Here is a 21911-nt window from a genome sequence, read left to right as displayed (position 1 = left end):
GCACTCGCCGTCCATGCAGATGCAGCACACAGCATCTTCGTCAATAAGCGACTGGGGTTCACCCTGGCCCTGGCTCTCAAAGAAAGACTCCTTCTCAAAGCGGTCCATTAGGAACTCGAAAAGGTTCTGAGATACCTGGCTGTGACCGTCGCTCTTCCTCTTCTCATTGATTAGCTCGAGCCACGCGTAGTCTTCCTCATCCATGTCGTATTCGACCTCCTCGTCGAGCTCATCCGACGTCTTCTCCACATAGGTGTAGTACGACGACGGCCTCCGCGGCACAGCTGGAAGGTTGTACTCAACCGTTCGGATCTTTGGCTCCGGTAGCCTGCCCTGAGCTTGTGGACCCTGTACAGCCGTCAGCGTGGCGCTTTTCTTCTGCTGGTTATTTTTCAAGCGCACCGAACGCACGAGAACCTGCTGCGGCTTTTCGGTGTTCTCCTTGTTGCTGGTGCACTCACTGATCTCCTGAGCTAAAGGGTCATCGCTGTCGATAACATCCAGTTTGTCATAAATGCTGAGCCTGTGAACACGCCCGTCTATCTCCAGCTCCACCATGCGCTGAGCCTGGGCGTAAGTCAAGGTCTCGCGGTTCCGCGAGGGTTTGATGGGGGAGGGAGGCCTCTGCGAGGTGGACACACGATTTTGCCGAGCCTTCTTCCTCATTTTGAATGCCTCAGAGGAACTAAAGTGTGACACAAGAACAATACACATCAACTTTCGTTTTTATGCCCTCTAACTAGTTTCACATAAACATTTACATTTGGAAGACACTTTCATGCAAAGTGACTTGCAGAGCATTCAAGGTAACTTATATAGTTAATCCATATGTGCGTTTCCTGAAAATTAAACGCACAACTTTTGTTATGCTTACACAATGCTTTACCAACTGAGCTACGGGAACCCTAAACAACATCAGGTCCAATTTCAAACTGCCATGCGACTCAACAACACTTCCACCACGTGGTATCAACTGTAAACTACTGTAACTACACACATCTCGGCTTGTGTCCATGGCAACCCAAACCCAAGTTTACTAGCCGTGTACTTGCAGTTATTGTGGCCACCTGTCATAATGAATTATTTAGATGCAAACAATACCACACACGTACATTGTTACCTAAACACCTGCATTTTTACATGCTTTACAATTTGAATACTAGGGTATACTACACTGTATACTATTTTTACTGAAGTGCCGACTTTTTAAACCCCACACTGATACATTATCCCACATAATTGGTGTAACAAATAACAGCCCTGGTTTTACACACAGGCTTTTGTTTGTTCGAGGGGGGCAGGGCAGAACAAGGCCAAACACGGTGCACACAGATCACAGCTCTGGAGAAAACACCCACCCTGTACAGCAAGGACAGACACACGGCCTACTAGTGGCTCTGCTAGTCAGCTAATGCAAACATGGCGTCAAACAAAACAAAACAGGACGGTAAAAACATACACGCACCACAAGTCCACGGCCAAGTTATACATGTACAATAAACACCTCACATTCGGCAACAGTAAATGGGTCAGGTTCTTACCTTTGCCGTCGACGTTAAATGAAGCTTCGAAGGCAATGAGGCCGAGCTAAAAGCAGCAGCGGTTTGGCCTACTGAACAGCAGTGGGTTTAATCCGTGCACGAGCCGCGTTACTGGCGCTAGCGTCCACCAGCTGCTTATCTCTTGTTTGCGAAAGGTAATACTCGGTATCCGTAACGGCCTCTCGGATTCAGAAATAAGCATTTAAAAGCCGGGCGTACTCGCTCACGATAACAGCTGCTCGAGCATACTAACCCGCCTGTTTTTCAGTCGTTATTAGGCTGGCCGTATTCGCGCTATGCTAGTAGGCTAATTCGCCTCTCTTCCCCCACAACAATGCGGCTGTGGGGCTCTCCATCGCCCTACGCGCTGCGTCATCACGCACGGCGTCATTACGTTCAGCGCCAAAACAGAGGAAGTGGCCTCTGGGCAAGGCTTTATTTGTACATTTGCATGGATTAGGTTCGCCCAGGAGGATGCGGTTGTTTGTGTGCTTCGTATGAGTGACCAATCTTTTTTAAAATTGTTAATTATAGGCTGCATATTATAAAGAACATTTAGTTAAAAGTTGTCAATTTAATTTAAGTTTTTTCACCGAATGTCCTAGCATAGACGTATCGTAAAATACAGCGCATACGCAGATGGCTTTTCTTTTGGATCCTCTCGAAAATTACGTTGTAGAAAAACATTGGAGCATTTTTTGGGGGTACCCCATTGTGTTTTTGGTTTTAGCAGCAGTTAAACCACGGTTAATTTTCTTGGGTAAACTGCTCCAGTTTCAAGTGTCTTTATAGGGTATTTTAAGATCGTTTACGACACTTCCTAGTGCAGTGCAGAATAAAAGTTAAAGTTTCCTTAATTTATCTTTAGGTACGCGCGCAAACATTGCCTCGTGGGAAATTGTAGTTCCATATATTGTAACTCCACTCTTACATACAACTTGCTTCACTGTGTCTATTATGTATCAGATGTCAAATTATGGCATATTGTTACGGGTATGGTAACAGAAGCTTTGGTAATACAGTATATACAATATTCAGTATTTTCTGGGGTGATTCAACATCTAAATTACGCGGAACCTAACAATGAATAATCTTTAGTCAGTCATATAGCAGTAATACAATGACAAATTCACACAAATGTCTCGTGACATACTGGTGATGACTAATTTTGGTAACGATTAACTACTCAGAATTTGACTATTCAGTCCCTTTAATAATTCACATTATTATGAAAAAGGATCTTAAAATTTACTATTGTGTTTGTAAATCACTTTCAATTTAGATAATCTGAGATGTCACTTATTTTCTGTAGGGGGCAGCATACTAACATACTTTGTTTAGGCAATATGCTATAATGTAGCAGTAGTAGTTATCAATTATTTGTTTTTAAATTAATCTGAACAAAACTGATAAATATTTATAAAGATTTGCTCTCTTTCATTTAGAAACAGCTGTATCTAACAGCACACATGCAACACAAACATCCAAATGCATTTTGCTTAAAAACAGACAACACAAATGCTTTACGTAAGAAAGAAATTTATTGTGTCCAATATAAAAAATAAATGTTCCACCAGATCAAAAAAAAAAAAAATCCACACTGTCACAGTGGAAGGACTAAAACACTTTCACCTCCACTTCACATGGATAATAAACTGATTCTAAATTTTACACTATATCAGAATGGCATCAATATCTCATTCTTATATTTGTATCAGTATTAGATAGATTTAGTGTGTTTATGATCCTTTAGATTAAACTAAAAATAAGCCTGGGAACTCTTACATTAAACTATTTCAATTTACTTTTTGCAGATGGTATAAAATGAATAAATAAATAAATAGCCACCAAATGTGGAATGTTTCTATTGCATGAATAAATAAGATACATGGAAGAAATGTACATAAATACAATACAAATACTTGTATTAAAAAAAAAAAAGACAAATGAGTCCATGAATATTGCATTGATTGTGCACGTCACTCCAGTCTCGGCAAAAACAAAGTCTTGAAAGTGGCGCCAAAAGAGATGAAGTTGTGGAAGACATTCAGAAAGTAACAGAAGGGAAAACCGTAGAAATCGTGAATATGAATGGCAGAGCAGCAGAGAAAGATACTGTTAAGAGAGTAGTAAGTGTGTACTTCAAGTATTCAACCACTAGAGGGCAAGGGAGACCCACCACATAACTAGATTCAGTCTATGAATGTTACCATGATTTCAGGGGAATTCCCCTAAAATCCATGAAAATCCACCTGGTTTCCGTCGTGACTTGAATCCCATAAAAGCAGCTTTTCAAAAAAGGCACCGAAAACTAAAAGAGTCTAAAAGAAAAATAATGTCCAAGCTCTATAAGAGCAACCAGTAAGATCATAGGATTACCAGCATTACTGCTCATGTAATCATCATGGCAAGAAAAACAAAAGACATCTATGCAACATAAATTTAAGTCCAGATAACCAATGGAAACTGGGAATAAGGACAAAGAAGTCCATTCACTCAGCAACTCCAGGGCTGTCAAAGGCTTTCTTTGCTCGAACTGGAGCCTGATTCTGTGCTGATGGTGTGAAGTGTAATGTCGCCACTTTCTGTTTTCGGCTGCTCCTCTGTACGCATCCACGGATGCTCGAAAATTTGCTCCAAAGTGGGCCTGTCTGAAGGTCTCAAGCAAAGGCACCATTTGATGAGCTGCTGACATCCTGAGGAATACAAGAAAGCAATAAGATTTCACATTTCTAATAAAAGGCTTAAAATAAGCAAGAAATGGTGCATCACATACCTGGAGAGATTCTTCTCCTGAAAAAAAGCCGGCCTCTCAGAATTTCCTCATCGTGTTCAAAGGGGATATCACCACAGACCATGTCATACAACAAGACGCCCAGGGACCACACGGTTGCCGAGCGTCCGTGGTACCTATGGTACCGTATCCACTCAGGGGGACTATAGACTCGTGTGCCTAAAATAACAACACAGCTGATTTAAAGACCACTTTAAAACAGAACTAAAGTGTTGGATGCACATGTAAACACTGGCCTAAGACAATACCCATTTCATACTCAAAACAGCCTTGCCCCCCACCCCCAAGCAAAAAGCTTTTGAGTACACTGCAGCACTACATAATGAGCCACTGTAGTCAGCAGCTGACTATAGAAAAGGGGGCGCCAGTGGTCTGACTTTCACAGACTCTCCCTCCCTCCTCCAGTCTGCACTCAGTCCATTTCCAAAATAAAAGCAAGCTGAAACAAACAGGGGGGCTACCTAAAGGGTGACTCTTTAAATAAGCTCAGGTACAAACAGTCACGAGCTATGGAAACTCTAAATGCCAATCCGCATGAATCACTTCCCATAACAAAAGCCCCTTCACTAGGGGTGGTTTGACACCCCTTCCCCCTCCCACAGGCCACGAGTCTCCTGGATACCAAACAAAAACAGGGATCCGTGATGGGAGTGATCACGTGGCTCTACAACTCAGGTTTCACAACAAACACGTTACGCAGTAACAGCTGATACTTTACACTCACGTAACCCCTCATTTTAACCTTTTCAAGTCCCACTACATCTAAAGCACATGAAAATGTCACCTAAATATAGCTTAAAAAAAAAAGGTAAGCAAGCATTGCCCCCCAACAATATTTGAATAAGTTTGGTTAAATGCTACTAAACGAGACAGGTGAGCCTAAATAATTACTATAAACCTGAAATGCAAGCAAGCTAATGCAAATCAGAAGAGAGAGGAGGCAAGGACGCACCATCAAAGTCTGTATACACCGTGTCCTTGAGGATCGCCCCGGAGCCGAAGTCGATGAGCTTCAGATCTCCCGTGCGTAAATCCACCAGGAGGTTTTCGTCTTTGATATCTCTGTGAACCACACCGCAGGTGTAGCAGTGCCGAACCGCTTCCAAAACCTGTCTGAAGAAGCCCCGGGCGGTGTCCTCATCTAGCGCGCCCTTCTCGGTGATGTAGTCGAATAAATCTTTCACCATCTCCGGCCGCTCCATTATAATCAACCATCCGTCGGGTCTCTCATACCAATCTATGAGTTTGATGATCCCTTGAAAGGTAGTTCCCACTTTTTTCAGCAAAACGATCTCCAGTGGAACCAGCGACCCGTTCTAAAATGTAAAAAAGCATATATTAAAACCAAAATTTAAAAAGGACCAACTAAATAGTAATACATTAAAATATATAAAAAGCGCTTACAATTGTACCCCATTCGGTGACTCTCTCCTTGGCGACGTGTTTTATAGCAACCTAGTTAAACGGGAGAAAAAAAATGGTGTTTGAGTTGTACTGCATATGAATGTGGCGCGAAACGCGGCCATGTGCTGCCACCAAAACAAAGCCTGCGCTTACCGGTAACGCGTCTGAGATCCGTGTACCAGAGTACACCGTCCCAAACCCTCCACTTCCAAGCACCGACCCCACATGATAGATCTTGTCAAAAGGCTCCCGTTCAGTCTTCACTGAAAATTAAGAAAACATGGAGTTAACGAAATAATGCAATATAAAAACCAAACGTGCGCTATGCGCAGCTGGCAACAAAATGGATACAGATTCCGAGGTCACGGACAGACGCGTGTGTGTTAACCAGCATGACACACTGTGTATGGAAATTTAGAAGTAAATAACTGATTTAACACGTTTACAATTAGATGCTAAAAATAAATGTTCATATATCTATATTGGTAATAAGCAACCATAACGTTGACTACCTGCTTGAAGTTGGATTTTCACCGGTAAGTGATCGATGTTGGTCGTGCTGCAAATATGGGAAAAAGATCCAAACTTGGAGAGTAACATTTTCCCGTCCCCTTTCAAACAGATTCTCAATCCAAAAAGTCCTCAGACGCGTAACTCTGCCGCGGGCCGTGAGAAAACACCGGTGCCGCGTCCTTCACAAAGATAAACGAATTTCCTTCAAAATGGGTTTTCAAGATAGGAGACCACAGGAAAACCCGACAAAACGATTCCTACAAGATGCTAAGGTCCAAAATGATTCACAAATGTCCCCGCACACCCATAGCGAGACAGAAGTGCACACGTCTGCGCTTTTGCGTCTCTTCTGCATGCACGGTTGATGTGTCTGTGTGAGCGCGCGGAGACCGCATTAACTCTTAATTCTAGCGTTTGGGCTTTGCACAAATCCCTCCGCGATGGATAGACAGCGTACACACAGGATAACAAATACACTATATGAACATAATTATTTAGCAGCTCAAGAAGAACGCGATTACTGGTTATTATGATCTAGAACGCATGTAGTCTTTATAACATTTCATCAACAATGAGAAATAGTGCGCTGTTGTAGAAATAGTGCGAGACGCGTATGGATACCTCGTCTGAGAGCTTTGCGCTTAGGCTATCTGATAAGACCAACCACGTTGCACCGTTTATGTAAGTGTACTATGACTAATTGGTGTAATATTGGTCACTTGCGCGTGTCAGTACTGGTAAAACAATATCAACAACAAATAGAAGTACGTAGAATTAAACAAAAAAGTTAATTTTATGTATAACTGAATTAAGTATCAATCATTTTATTATACATTGATTTTAGTAGCATGTACAAATCATTTAATGGGTCACTTGTAAGTTGATTTTAAACAAACTGATACATTTAAAGTTCAATTAAAAAAGTAAACAGATATAATATAATATAATATAATATAATATAATATAATATAATATAATATAATATAACAATGAGAAATTAATTTTTTAAGATATTTTAAATATATTTTTATAGACACATCCAGAGAAGTAACAGCACAGTCAATTAGATACTGCAACCCTACACAGATGTTCAAAGATGTTCTACTTTTTATCGTTTTGGAGTTATGGCAAAGAGTCATACAATCTGGTGGACATATTGAAACACATCAGGTTCTGTTATATTTATAATGAATCATCATCATTGGCTCAATGTTGAAAGTATTTAATGTATATCTGAAAAAAGTCATATGCCAGTCAACAAAATAATTGGGCACATTCTTATATCAAGCATACGACTGAACATTTTCAAATTTTCTGGAATTTATCTCTCTCTCCACAGATCAAAATTCATTGTCTCCATCGTCTGAGGAGGTAAATTGAAGAGATGCTGATGGTACTACTCAGACAGGATGTCTCAAAGACAGGAGACAAGGTAAACAGTGATCCCCTGCTGCGATAGGGGATGAATGTTGTTATGAAAATTCATATGATAAGCCAAGCTCTGCAAACAGACTTGTTCTTCAATTCCAGCTGCGCTCCCCTGAACCCATTAGCCCTTGATATCAGGCCGCAGTATTCTCTTTACATGGGAAAACAAAAGCTCTCATGTTAGATGTGCATTAAAAATAATAATTACATCTCAGGCCAAGAAGAATAAAACCCTTGCAATTATTCATATCTATTGAATGCACTTTATGTAAAGTGCTACGAATGACTGCTGAGAATGAAATTTAATGGGCTATGATTGAACATATTCATCGCACAGGTAATGTCTGATCTTCACTTAGTATTTAGGTTTTAATATATGCTTTACTTCTCCTAGCTTCCCTGAAATCAGGAATATATCTTCACTTTCATCTTATGCCAGATTTATTAGGTCATACCACAGAAGGACATCAAGGCGTATGGGAGCTTTTATGAGACACGCTGGAGCAATCAGGAGGGAAATCCCTCAAGGTTTCTTTGCAGTTACCTGATGTGAAGCAAAGAACACATGTTCAAAGGTACAAAGACCGTCTATGTCAGACTTAAGGTTACTTGTACACTTAATTATTTGTGGAAATGTTGAAGGTTGAATTTGTGATTATATTTATAAGGTTTGTGGCCCTTAATCCACATTGATAACCCTAACATTTATGAGCATGTGGCAAATCACAGTTGTTGGCTGAGACCAAAGCATACTGGCTAGTGAAAAGAGTCTTTCGGCACATCCCGTTCAAACTTCTTGTTTCTAAAGGAAATACATCATCAGAAAAACGAACACTGCTTTTGTCAAGCTATTTCTTTGGGCCTTTAAAAACATCTGCAACTGCTAGCATAGGTAGATGTGTGCTTGTATTGATGACTTAATATAAAAGACTTCAAGGAAATATTTATATTTCTATAATGGACATTTAGGCTTCACTGAATGATTATCCCATAAACTTCCCATACTATAAACTACTAAAGTTCCCGCAATTTACCTCCCTGGGGATAAATAAAGTTTACTCTACTCCATCAACAATCCACCTACTAAAAAGTCTTCATGGTGTATCATAGTAAGTTATTGTGGGAAGCAGACATGGCAACACTAGTCTATTGTTAGCGGCCATTCTATCACAATGACCTTTCTGACGTATTGCTGAAGAAAATGTGATAACCTGCAGCAAAAGTGGCTTTATGCGGCTTTACAGTTCTAATCTGATGGATCACAAAGACCCCCACTGTTTACACTGACAAGAGGGGCTTATGGTGCACATCCGAATCCTCTACTGAGGTTATCTGAAGGGCAGCGTGCATGAGACAATCACTTACCTTTGCAATTGGGGCAGAATATTTGGTTAAATCCTAAATTACCATGTTCAGAAACATTCACACATTCTACCAGCTGTAACCAATTCCAAATGCCATCCTTGATTCGCAAGCTTGAATGAGCCTGCTACACCAGCAGCAAACCAGCATTAACCAACACAAACCAGTCCTGGGCCGTTATGTTAATTCATGCTGCTCTTTACAGCAGGGAGAGTGTAAGGAGAATTTTTTCTCTGTGGTTCATGACCGTAGATTTTGGAGACATCATGACCAAAAAATTACACAATTCAAGGAACAGATTTTTTCAAGATTGCAAAATTGAGAAACCAGGGTCATGCACATTAAACCAGTGGGCCAGGAGTAATAAATTAGGGTTTTTAATCTCCACGGATTACTGCATTCTAGGAAAATAGGCAAATTAGATGACACATGGTTGGAAAGCGTAAGGTCACAGATAGAGAATAGGCTAGAATCCAACGTTACTTAATTTTCACCTAAAGCATAAAGTAATTAAATGTGTTTATTTGTTGCTTTTCTTGAGGTTAAGCAATGTCACAAAGTTAAACAGCTTGCTGTGGACACAAATGCTGGTTTCTATCAAACATTATACTATTCAGTGGCGGCTCGTGACTGCTCATCCGAGTGGCGCAAATTCAAAATAAGTGTTCGGAGTGTCATTAGTGTTGCTTGTTTTTTTAATATATGTGTTTGTTGTGTCATGTGAACCACATGTTTTGTCAAAATAAGCAAGCGTCAAAACCATTTATGATAAAAGAGATGCTTGCATTCACAAAATACAAGCAAAACACTTCAGTAAACTGTGATTACGCATGAGATTATGAGAGTATCTGGCAAACGCAAGCGGCTCTTTTATCATAAACCCTTTAAACGCGTCTGCAGCAGGCACTTATTTTGACAAGACACGTGATGCACTCGATAACTCGACGCGCAGAACACATATTTTGAAATTACAAACCAAACACATGACGGGCTATATACATGTTGTGCCGAATTCGCATCGGGCACCCTCGAAAAAAGAAATCACCGGTTGCTCCTGATTATATTCCTGTACTGAAGCAAAATGCAAATGTCATTGTGACCTCGAGGTATGGCATGAAGTTAAAAAAATGAGAAAAATTTAAATAAATTTAAATTAAGTTTAAAGGAATTCAGTTTCTGAACATTTTTCGAAATGTGTGCCATTCCATGAAAAAAAAATTCCAAAATAGGTTTGGAATGACATAAGGCTGAGTAAATTTGCAGATGGTTCCTAAAGTCCATCTACTGTGGGTTACACTGTAATGAAGAAATCTGTTGAGTCATGAAAACCAACAGCAAAAATGATTCATGTAATTCTTGCCCTAAAATAAGGACCACTTGTGTTTGTCGGTTGCCATGTTAGGAGAGAGTTTATCACCCAGCCATCTTCTCTGAGCACCTGCAAAGAGTTAGGACATCAAAGCCGGCACGCACACGAACACCCGAGAGCCCCGCCCTCAGCTTCAGCCGCTGCTCCTCATGTTATTGTTTTGACTGAGGACACTGGTCACATGACCCTGCCGTGTTGTGACTGGGGGCTATGGAATCTAGGTCACTCTGAACTCTCCCTTAGCATAAGCCCAAAAGAAAGCTCATCTTATAACACCGTCCCGCTCTAAACCCACTTTCTTTCATCTCACCGCTGATATTGTCTGATGTTACTGCTTGTGTGTCACACGGTGGAGGATGAATAGTAGAATAGAAGAACAGTATTGCATTGCAAATATAAAGAGAGTAGACAGTACAGCCGCATCATCTAAAGTTAGTCATATTACAAAGTAAAATGTGTTTGAGTCGTGTTTAGATCTGTATCAGCTGGCAGCATCTTTGTTTGTATGATATCACTCTTGGCCGGTTTTCTGAACACTGTTAACATCATACATTTCTAAAGAAGTCTCTCAGATTGCTTTGATTATTTTCACCAGTCAGTCTTATGTGAAATGCTCGGATGGCTGTATCATCATGTTTAAGAGGCACAGATTCATTTGATTCAGCTCTTAATTTAACTGTCAATCAATTTTCAGCCACATCTAGAGAGCTTTTTTACAGCCCAAGCCCCTCCACAGCCCACCCTCTTAATACACAAGAGTGACTGCTCAATATTTAAAATGCACGTAACATATGGTCACAAAGAGTAAACAAAAGAGATAGTAAACCATGTAAGAAAATGTGTGCATTGGAGCGTATTGGTTTTTTATTTTATTTAAATGCACACAATCAGGAATGAATTTATTTGAAGAATGCATTGTATATATGCATCCAGTTAACAACTGTTGTTAGACTGACGAAAGTCAATTGTAATGACAACAGTTGTGTGAATACTGAATATGTAAAAAAAGAGAAATTTTATTACTTTGCTAAGACATCGACAATGCCAGGATTTAGTGCACCCTATTCTTTATAAACGCTGTTTATAAAGAATATAAACGGTTTAACTTAAAAAATAAGTTATGTGGTTGCCTTAAAATTTTGAGTTAATTCAACTTAGTTGACACAATATTTGTACACTATTTTGAGTCAACTTTTTGGGCCCTATTTTAACGATCTGAAACGCAAGTGCGAAGCGCAAAGCGCAAATGAGTTTGTGGGCGGATCTTGGGCACTGTTGCTATTTTCCCGGCGGGAGAAATAACTCTTGCGCCAGGCGCAAATCAATAAGGGGTTGGTCTGAAGTAGGTTCATTATTCATAGGTGTGGTTTGGGCGTAACGTCAAATAAACCAATCAGAACGCTATCCAACATTCCCTTTAAACGCAAGGGCGCAAGTTCCATGGCGGGTTGCTATTATTATGACGGATTTACCAGGCGCACGCCAGGAGCGGTTCACAGCTGAGGAGACCGACGTTCTTGTAAGAGCAGTCAAAGGCAGAGAAGTTGTTTTGTATGGGGATGGAAGAAACCCGCCCAAATCAGCGTAGGTTAAACAGGCGTAGGAGGAAATAGCCACAGTTGTCTCATCAGCTGGCATCCCCATTGTTGCGCCAAGCGCTACAATGATGTCAGGAGACGGGGGAATCCCAAGGTTTAACCCCAAAGTACTCTTACAAATCAAGTTCATATACATTAAGGTTTCTTATGAAAACATTTTAATTATTATTTACATAAAATAAACGTAATACAGCCACACAACAAACTTATGAAAATATTTTAATCGTTATTTGCATGAGAATTTTTTAACGCAGCCACACAATAATTAAAACTATCACCACAATGCTCACCACTATGATTCCCCTTATCTCGTGTATTAATATTTTTTATTGTAACAATTTATGATTTGCAAAAATAACTGTTGCATCTGTGTAGATTAGATAAGCAAAGTGTGTGCGCGTTGTGCACGCTATAAATTATGGTCAAGCATGCGCCCTTAAAATAGCATAATGAACCACGCGCAACGCGCCACTGACTTTAGACTAGTGTTTTTGGTCAGTGGCGCAATTGTTTTTTGAAACTGCAAAATAGCATCAGGGATGGTTTGCGCCGCAACACGCCTCCTTTTTTGCGCTGAACCGCCCAGGGAGCGCAAGTTCATTCCCTAGTTTGCTGACGTGCGTCTGTGGAGGGAAAAACCTGCCGTGCGCCGGTGCAAAATACGAATGATACATGCGTCACTGACAAAGTCAATTGCGCTGGGTGTAAGATAGGGCCCTTTAAGTTAAATCAAGTCAAAATTTTAAGGCAACCAGATAACTTATTTTTTAAGTTAAACCAACAAATATTGTTTTACAGTGTATGTGTGTTCACTGGAAATCAAACCTTTAACCTTTGCATTGCTAATGCAGTGCTCTAACACTGGAGCTGGATGAGACATGACATACTTGATAGTATGTTATGTAAATGTTAAATAGAGTTATGTAGTGATCCTAATTGTTAAGCAAAGATGTTTTATAGCCATCATTTGCATAGGTGATAGCACTGCACCCTCTGGGCATTATCTTAACCAACTTCATGTGGAGCCAGCTGGGAGGATTTTGAAAGAATGGTGAAAGAGTTTCTAGGAAGCTTTTTGTTTAGTATATCTCATTCATTTCATGCAAATGTACTGAAAGATTTAGTTCTGTAGGCACAATTTATACTTATCTACAAAGCATGTACTCATGGTAGGTAGATCATGAGTAACTAAATTACAACTTGTAAAGCATTGCCTTTTTTATGAGGGAACACACAAAGCTGATAAAATGTATAGCTTGGAAAGCACTGTAAGTCACTATGGATAAAATAATCTGCAATAAACGTAAATGTAAAATAAATGTAAGCAAAACCAAAAATTCAACTGGCAGTGCATGCATACAATTTTTATTAAGATTTTTTAATACTGAATTTGGTTTCATTATGGTAAAAGTATAGTAACCATGTTTTTTGGTGTATTGATGACCATGGTTTTACTACACTAACTTCCCGGGTTACGTATGTAACCCTTGTTCCCTGAGAAGGGAATAAGACGCTGCGTCTACATGGCCATACTTCCGGTGTGCCTGTACACCCACTTTGGCATATGCCAGATAAAGTGGGCATTCCTTTCCACCGTATTTGGCCCTGTCCCAAATGGCGCACTTCATGTGGACTTTCGGTCTCGTGGACTTAAATTGCGCGTGCTCGCTTAGTCTACGAGTCCGTAGGATGTCCCATCTGTCATTTTTACACTTTAAAGTGTGCTTATCAGCGCCCCCTTTGCCCCCTTGATGCGGTCTCTTGACACTCAAGTCTGTCCCAAAACACGACTCTGGTGCACCCACGTGGACTCGCATCAAGGGTCCCTAAAGTCTGCACTCTATGATGTCATCAAAGTGTGGGCTCTGAGGAGGACCACAACTCCGGAGTGTGCCATTTGGGACAGGGCCTTTATGGTCTCTGGCTTCCGTCTGTGCGCTCACCCCCAACCATTGGTCGAATTTGATATACATACTCAGACGCCGTCACGCTGTAGGCATTCCCCATAGCGTCAGCTTCTGATGCAGCGTTAAAGTTCCCTCGAAAGGGAACCATGGTTTAACCATGGTTTTTGGAAACCATTATTTTCAAATCCATGGTTATTTTGTGTTTTTTTAACTGTAGTAAAACCATGGTTAATTTTCGTAAGGGTTCCTTCCACTGAAAAAAATAGTCCCTGATCGACTGTGAACAGCAACAGTATGTTTTACGTATTTTTACGTTGCTAAAGGTCGAAGTACTTTTTTAGGGTCAGCATACAGTGCGTGTGACGCAGTTTTCGTCATCAGAAGAGTGCGCGCGTACTGTACACGCACTGCTGGGTTTTTGAAACACCACATACATTGTATGCATAGTTCGCGCATGCGCCTACATGAAAATGTATTATGTAGCCCAGTAGTATGGTATTATTTTGTTGCAATGGCATGCAGTGAAATAAACTATACTTTGCAAGGCCGTGCATTCGACTGTGCACATACCTTACACGTAAAAAACATGACTATATTCTGGGCTTAAGGGTGCTGCACAATGATACATTGGGTAAAGCGGTCATACCTTTGTTTTATCGTAAATAAAACGCAGCTACATAACACAAACTTAAATAATTTACATTTTTCAATGTGTTTGTGTGTGTGGGGGTGGATATCGTGGACACCCTGGGGTCGTGTCCCACTGTCATCTGCTTGTCACTCCGAAACGTCATTTAAGCAGATGGCAATTAAAAAGCAACCCACTGTTTAGTTCCTCTTCTAATCAATGAAGAAATGAGCTCACTCATCAAGGCTCCACGATTGCTTTGTTTTCTTCATTAAAATACCACAATCATTAACTCTTAAGTGTATACGGGGTGTCATTTCACAAATTGACGCAATTAGAATCGGAAGCGTTCCGAATCAAGCCATAAAGAATTGCATAAACAGTCCGTAGAAACGGCCTAAAGAGGCTGTCAAGTGCTTTATTGACGTTGTCGAAAAGTGCACTGAGTCACACACAGAAGAAAAGAGAGAGGCAGGTAGCAGCATTACTTTTAAGAAACAACACAACAAATGACATCATATCATGTGTCGAGTAACCTGCCAGATAACCTTTGTAGATCTTGTTTTTGTAGAAAAGTGTAAATATCTCTTTTATCATCAACAGATCATTCATTCGACCCTCTTTGTAGTGGGTTTTCCAAGTCACGAACTCCTCTACGCAGCTGAAGGCGAACCGACGCACACACTTTCAGACGGTTTGATGTGGTTTGGTCATGGAGAGGTCCCAGCATGTGCTTCTGTAGGGTAACAACACCACACGCTCCCTCCTATTGAGAGATAATTTCACCTATCTTTATATCTTCCCACACGTTTCCTTTAAAGTCAACTGTTTCCAAGTTTTGTCAATGGATTTGAGTCGCTCTCCTTTGTTTACGCTCTAGTAGATGTGGTTTGCGATTGTGATCGATCCGTTTTTGATTAAGGTGAGCTTTTGGTCACGCTTTGATCTTTCTTTTTTTTATCAGTGCTTTTATAACATCAAGTCAGTTACACAACACACCGAGACCTCTTCAAAAAAGTCAGACACAGTTTGCTAAGTTTACTCCTACTCATCCATTTACATTCACAGAAATTATAGGATTCACTGACATGCCCGGCATAGCTATTGTTGTTACCCACACAAAGCAGATATTTTAAGCTCTCTTACTTTGGATCTATCTCTTTTATATATCAGTTGATATGAGACATTTTACAGGATTATTACTCTAAAAATAGTTTCCACTCAAGTCTTTGAAATAAAATGTAACCTTGCTCTTTCATTTACACGTGACTTCACATAACACCCAAATTAATGCTGGCACATTCACTCCAGGCTTCTATAATAAGTTACACCACCATGTGCAATCCCTAGCCCTGCTCCCACTGGATTTGCCATCACATGATCAAAACAAAGCGATCACATGGTCCTGCACATGGCTCACCATGACTCAGCACGGAGAACATAAACACATGATCCCCTGTTCGCTTGTTATGGTTCAACCCGTCCCCTTTGTTCTTTGAATTTGGTTTTGTTCGTACATTCAGTTCAGAGAAACTTCCAACAAGGTGCACATTTGATTACATTTACACTCAAAACTGTCTACTCGTCTGCATCCACGCTTGCCTAGTACATAAATCATTTCCATTACAAACAAAAGGTTCATAGTTCAAAAGGGTCCTCTGTGCCCATCACGTGTGGCCATTTAAAGCACAAAGAATTCACATTACAAAGCAGCTGCAAGCACTCGGACACGTGAGGTTGGTTATACTGAGCGTCCCGCGTGTGTGTGTGTGTGTGTCAAAGTTCAACTGTCTTGCAGACAACATTAGCCTTGTAAGTGTTTGGCCAGACCAAGGGTTGAAATCTATTGACATTTAGATAGACAATGGAAACACTAGCTGGATGGTTTCCATGGTAACACCATAAGGACACCCGTCGAGCTTCTGTGTCTAGGTGAGTGTAGATAATGAAACGGAGCACTCGGGGTAACCCAAGCTGATCTCTCACCGATAAACATATATAAACCTCTCAGCATGACCACTGACCGGCAATTACTTCACAACTTGCACTGCAGGCGGGATAATTAACTGTCATTAAAGCTGGCAGAGGACTCATATTGTGATATATTGTGATCTGTACGATGTACTCTAATAGATACGTAAAATGGCATTAAAAATGCATGTTTTTCATGATGAGCACAGAATAGAATATTTTATATCACATATTTTGCAAAACACAATAGTAATATTAATTTTACTGCCACATTTCTAGAGTATTTTGCTAATGAGATCGTTGCTTCTGACCCAAAAAAGAGCTCACCTCTAAGGGGTCATCTACACCACACCATTTTTAACTAAACATGTTATGCTTTTCACAAAGTGCAATAAAATGATAGTTGAGTGATTGTATAAAATACAAACATGTGAATTTGTAAATTGGCCACATTATGCGAATACATTTATGTGTTCAGACATAATGTGACATTCCGAACTATTGACCTGGCATTAGTGGCCATACACTCACCTACAGGATTATTAGGAACACCTGTTCAATTTCTCATTAATGCAATTATCTAATCAACCAATCACATGGCAGTTGCTTTAATGCATTTAGGGGTGTGGTCTGGGTCCAGAAAATCTCCTCAACTCCAAACTGAATGTCAGAATGGGAAAGAAAGGTGATTTAAGCAATTTTGCACGTGGCATGGTTGTTGGTGCCAGACGGGCTGGTCTGAGTATTTCACAATCTGCTCAGTTACTGGGATTTTCATGCACAACCATTTCTAGGGTTTACAAAGAATGGTGTGAAAAGGGAAAAACATCCAGTATGCGGCAGTCCTGTGGGAAAAAATGTCTTGTTGATGCTAGAGGTCAGAGGAGAATGTGCCGACTGATTCAAGCTGATAGAAGAGCAACTTTGCCTGAAATAACCACTCGTTACAACCGAGGTATGCAGCAAAGCATTTGTGAAGCCACAACACGCACAACCTTGAGGCGAATGGGCTACAACAGCAGAAGACCCCACCGGGTACCACTCATCTTCACCACAAATGGGAAAAAGAGGCTACAATTTGCACGAGCTCACTAAAATTGGACAGTTGAAGACTGAAAAAAGGTTGCCTGGTCTGATGAGTCTTAATTTCTGTTGAGACATTCAGATGGTAGAGTCAGAATTTGGCGTAAACAGAATGAGAACATGGATCCATCATGCCTTGCAGGCTGGTGGTGTAATGGTGTGGAGGATGTTTTCTCGGCACACTTTAGGCCCCTTAGTGCCAATTGGGCATCGTTTAAATGCCGCGGCCTACCTGAGCATTGTTTCTGACCTTCTCCATCCCTTTATGACCACCATGTACCCATCCTCTGATGGCAACTTCCAGCAGGATAATGCACTATGTCACAAAGCTCGAAAAATTTCAAATTGCTTTCTTGAACATGACAATGAGTTCACTGTACTTAAATGGCCCCCACAGTCACCAGATCTCAACCCAATAGAGCATCATTGGGATGTGGTGGAACGGGAGCTTCATGCCCTGGATGCGCATCCCACAAATCTCCATCAACTGCAAGTTGCTATCCTATCAATATGGGCCAACATTTCTAAAGAATGCCTTTAGCACCTTGTTGAATCAATGCCAAGTAGAATTAAGGCAGTTCTGAAGGCGAAAGGGGGTCAAACACAGTATTAGTATGGTGTTCCTAATAATCCTTTAGGTGAGTGTATATATACTCTATGCGCAATCCAGTCATTTATGTAGATCAGTGGGTTCAGTAGATCAGTAGAGTTGTCTTACATATATGTATATATGAGACTAATTAATGTTTTTTTCTTTGTCCGTTGTTGATTACCATTAGAAACAGCTAGCATAAGAGTACAATACAGAGTTAATTATTAAAATAGTGCTTAATTTCACTTAAAACAAAGTGTGTTTATGAGAAAAATCATGCCATTTTTAGCTTTGAGTAAATATATCAGTAAAAAAAAAAACATGAACTCAGTTAGCACTCTGAAGCCTTGAGATGCAACATTATGGCCATTATGGTCAGCCTAATACTACCCCCAAACCTAACCCTAATACCAACATTTTGTGAGATTTTATGGTAGCTGTATCCCCTTTAGCCAGAACTCGAGTTGGACAGTGTGGGGGACATAATTATCTTTGTTTAAAAGTTTGGTGGGAGCATGTCCCACGTGTACCTGTGTATTCTGTGCCCATGCCTGGCATGCATTATACAGGGTTTTTAGTCATATTTTGGTTTGTCCACAAATATTTCAAAAAGCGCAAAGACAGCTTTCTGTTTTAAAGAGCACCTATTGTCTGATTCACGTTTTTACATGTCCTTTGATGTGTAAGTGTGTATTAATACGACAATGATATGCAAAACATACCCGATCGTCTCCAACCTAAATTGCTTTCTTGCACTACAACAAACACACGGATTGTAGGCAGTTTACTTCCTGGGATTGGTGATGTAGTAAAGACCGACATTATCATAATTCCGCTTCAGACTCACAGCCTGTAAGTTAACTCCTGTTAGCATTGCATTGTGCGCAAATCTTTCAAACATGGTAAGGAGCGTCATGTTTCCGGCTGATGTCAGAGGTATTCAGACCACTCACAACGTACAGATTAGCTGGCCAATCAGGGACACAGAGCTTTCAAATCCGTACGTTTCAGGAAGAGAGTGAAATCTGGAGCTACAAAAATGTATGGTATGTGGAAAATAATGTTTTTTTAAACCATAAACCACACGAACACATTGTATTATACCACATTCACAAAATAACATGTTTTTTTATAAATGAAATAGGTGCATTTCAAGTACACGCTGTCGTGTGAATGTCTCTGTAATATTCTGATGCTTGGAAATGACTCGGGTCTCTTCTTAAATGTAAGCCTATGGGTTTCTTTAACAGTTTTATCATCCACCAGTATGAACCGGGTTCAAAAGCAAGCTCAACAAAAGCAAACTCAACTACAATAATAAGAAGGCACTACAATTGACTTCAATTTTGTATTTTTTTCACAGTCATGCCATTGTTAATATCTGTTAAGCATCTGTCACAAGCCAATGATGCTATCTATAGGCAATGCTATATTAGTTACAAAACTGGACTTGAGAACACCACGTGCCAGCTGGAGGGACGACAGTTTTGTTAACTGACACGGAAGAGAAATGTCTGTGTAAATGCTTAACCCAGTAAGTTTTAAAAGCTTTTTATACTTTTTTTGGTCTAGGTAATTGCTCACCAGATAATGCTGGCAGATTAAAATGGATTTTAAACAGTCATGAGTATTTATAGCCAGAGGACGAGTTCAAATTGACCTCAGCTACTAAACATGGAGATTGTCAAGGTACGAGTTGGAGACAGCGTCTTTGAAACGAACAAATCTCTACTGCTAAGAGATTGCGAGTATTTCAGGGCACTTTACAGATCAGGGATGGTAGAGTGCCATCAAGAAGAAATTCACGTGAAAAACCTCCACGCTCGAGGGTTTTTAATCATGTTGGCGGTGGCCGGCGGTGAGAGACCGGCGCTGAGCGATGATGAGATATTGGAGGCCATTGAATGTGCTGCATTCTTCCAGTCAGAACCTCTTGCCAAGCATCTTCAGGATCTTCTCAGCTCTGACAATTGCTTACTAATGTACCAAGCTTCAGCCACTTACGGCTTATGGAGACTCCACGAGATGTCAGCGCAGTTCATTCGCAATATATACAGTGACCTACAGGAGGAGTTGAGCGGCCTTCCTCAGGAAATGATTGAATATGTGGACTCTCAGGTTCCTAGTGTTTTTGTAGCTGTGGGTTCACACTCTTCTTGTGCTGCCGAAGAGGTTCCTATGGCTGCCACGAGGACAGTATGTTACCTCGACGAAGATGAGAAAGATTGGAAGGTCCTCACGGCCTTGCCCATGGAGGCCAGTACTTCTTTGGCTGGTGTTACTGTTTTGGACAACAAACTTTACATTGTTGGAGGTGTGCACGGCTTTGACAAGAGGGCCGTCGATGCCAGCTTTTGCTACGATGTTGTTACTGATACCTGGGGATTACTGCCAGGTCCCAGACAGCCACGGTACAACCTAACCCTAATCGGGTTAGAAGATTGCCTTTATGCCATTGGAGGAGAATCAGAAAGAAGAACCATTTCCTCAGTCGAAAAATACAACGTCGTCACAAAGGAATGGTCCTTCGTTTCACACTTACCAAGGCCAGTAGCTGGGGTAGCATGCGCTAAGTCTATGAGCCGGATTTTTGTTTGTCTGTGGAAGCCAATGGAGACTAATGAAATCTACGAATACATCCCAAAGAAGGACACGTGGGTTCTGGTCACTAAATTGCTAAAGCATCAGAGCTATGTACACTATATGGTGGCACACAGGGACAACCTCTACGTGATACGCAACACTCCAAAGGATGACTTTCTACGATGTTTGATGGACTGCTACAACATCACCACAGGTCAATGGACGTCTATGCCTGGTCACTATGGCAACAGCAAAGGGGCACTGTTTACTTCAGTAGTCAGAGGAGACTCTGTGTTCACACTAAACCGTACCATGACACTGGAGTACACCATCGACGGAAACACGTGGAAACCACGTAACCAGATGCAGGGTTTTCCCAGGAATGGATCCGTGTGGACGTTTCTACTGAGGATCCCAAATGAAAGGAAAAATGTGGAATTATGTCTTAAATGACCATAGCCACAGTAGCAATGGATTGTATATCATAATTCTTAATTCTTGAAATATTCAATATTAAAAATATTTAATTGAGAAATTTTACTATGACTTTATGTCGCAAGTTATCTAAATATCAAATAAAATGTATAAATTAGCCATACTAACTGTACTGTAATTCAGAACATTATTTTTTAAAGTGCTGTTAAAGGAAAACACCACCGTTTTTCAATTTTTAGTATGTTTCTACCTCAACTTGGACAAATTAATACACACCTATCTTTTTTCAATGCGTACACTTAATCTTTGTACAGCACGTCGTGAATGTGTTAGCATTTAGCCTAGCCCCATTCATTCCTTAGGATCCAAACAGGGGTGAATTTAGAAGCAACCAAACACTTCCATGTTTTCCCTATTTAAAGTAGTTACACGAGTAAGTATGGGGGCACAAAATAAAACGTGGTGATGTTTTCGGGTTCGTTCTCCGGAAGTCACGTTGCTCGACCGCATACGTCATCAAGATTCTCACATTTCAGTTAAAATACATAAAAAAATTAAGATTTATTTATTTTAAGACATAAAATCATTGTAGTTTCATTCTTACCTTGAAATGTAACGGTTGCTTTTCTGAAATTAAACCCGAAATATTAAACCTTGATGACGTATGCGGTCGACCAACACGACTTATGGAGAACGAACCCAA

The 21911-nt window shown here is 40.5% G+C and overlaps 3 protein-coding genes across 4 annotated transcripts in view; 1 reads left to right on the top strand and 2 right to left on the bottom strand.

Moving 5' to 3' along the window:
- Window positions 1-1887, bottom strand: part of brd1b (bromodomain containing 1b) — a 14765-nt gene extending 12878 nt beyond the window's left edge. For both annotated transcript variants that reach the window (XM_065291980.2, XM_065291981.2), the window contains exons 1-2: window positions 1542-1887; window positions 1-685 (exon numbers count right to left, since the gene is read on the bottom strand). The exon at window positions 1-685 is cut by the window's left edge and continues 689 nt beyond it. In XM_065291980.2, the coding sequence (XP_065148052.1) occupies window positions 1-666 (666 nt within the window). In that variant the 5' untranslated portion in view covers window positions 667-685; window positions 1542-1887. The remainder of the gene's footprint in view (window positions 686-1541) is intronic.
- Window positions 1888-3063: 1176 nt separating this feature from the next.
- On the bottom strand, window positions 3064-6657 carry pim3 (Pim-3 proto-oncogene, serine/threonine kinase). Its single transcript, XM_065291983.2, has 6 exons — window positions 6252-6657; window positions 5893-6002; window positions 5740-5790; window positions 5288-5651; window positions 4318-4494; window positions 3064-4237 (listed from the first exon to the last, which is right to left on the bottom strand). Exons 1-6 carry the CDS (start codon window positions 6337-6339, stop codon window positions 4056-4058), a joined length of 972 nt encoding a protein of 323 aa, XP_065148055.1. The 5' UTR covers window positions 6340-6657; the 3' UTR covers window positions 3064-4055.
- A 12998-nt stretch (window positions 6658-19655) lies between these two features.
- On the top strand, window positions 19656-21625 carry kbtbd13b (kelch repeat and BTB domain containing 13b). Its single transcript, XM_065292407.2, has one exon. It carries the CDS (start codon window positions 19865-19867, stop codon window positions 21224-21226), a length of 1362 nt encoding a protein of 453 aa, XP_065148479.1. The 5' UTR covers window positions 19656-19864; the 3' UTR covers window positions 21227-21625.
- The last annotated feature ends 286 nt before the right edge of the window (window positions 21626-21911 follow it).

The sequence above is a fragment of the Paramisgurnus dabryanus genome, chromosome 23, assembly GCF_030506205.2.
Source record: "Paramisgurnus dabryanus chromosome 23, PD_genome_1.1, whole genome shotgun sequence".
Taxonomy (NCBI): Eukaryota; Metazoa; Chordata; class Actinopteri; order Cypriniformes; family Cobitidae; genus Paramisgurnus; species Paramisgurnus dabryanus.
The sequence above is the reverse complement of the archived record's forward strand: the minus strand, read 5'-3'. Positions and strand labels throughout refer to the sequence as shown.

Coding starts and splice junctions, on each gene's coding strand:
- pim3 (XM_065291983.2), bottom strand. CDS start 6,339: ATGTTACTCTCCAAGTTTGGATCTTTTTCCCATATTTGCAGCACGACC. Junction 5,791..5,892: donor GGATCTCAGACGCGTTACCG/GTAAGCGCAGGC, acceptor CCGTTTAACTAG/GTTGCTATAAAACACGTCGC. Junction 4,495..5,287: donor GGTGTATACAGACTTTGATG/GTGCGTCCTTGC, acceptor TTGTTATTTTAG/GCACACGAGTCTATAGTCCC.
- kbtbd13b (XM_065292407.2), top strand. CDS start 19,865: ATGGAGATTGTCAAGGTACGAGTTGGAGACAGCGTCTTTGAAACGAAC.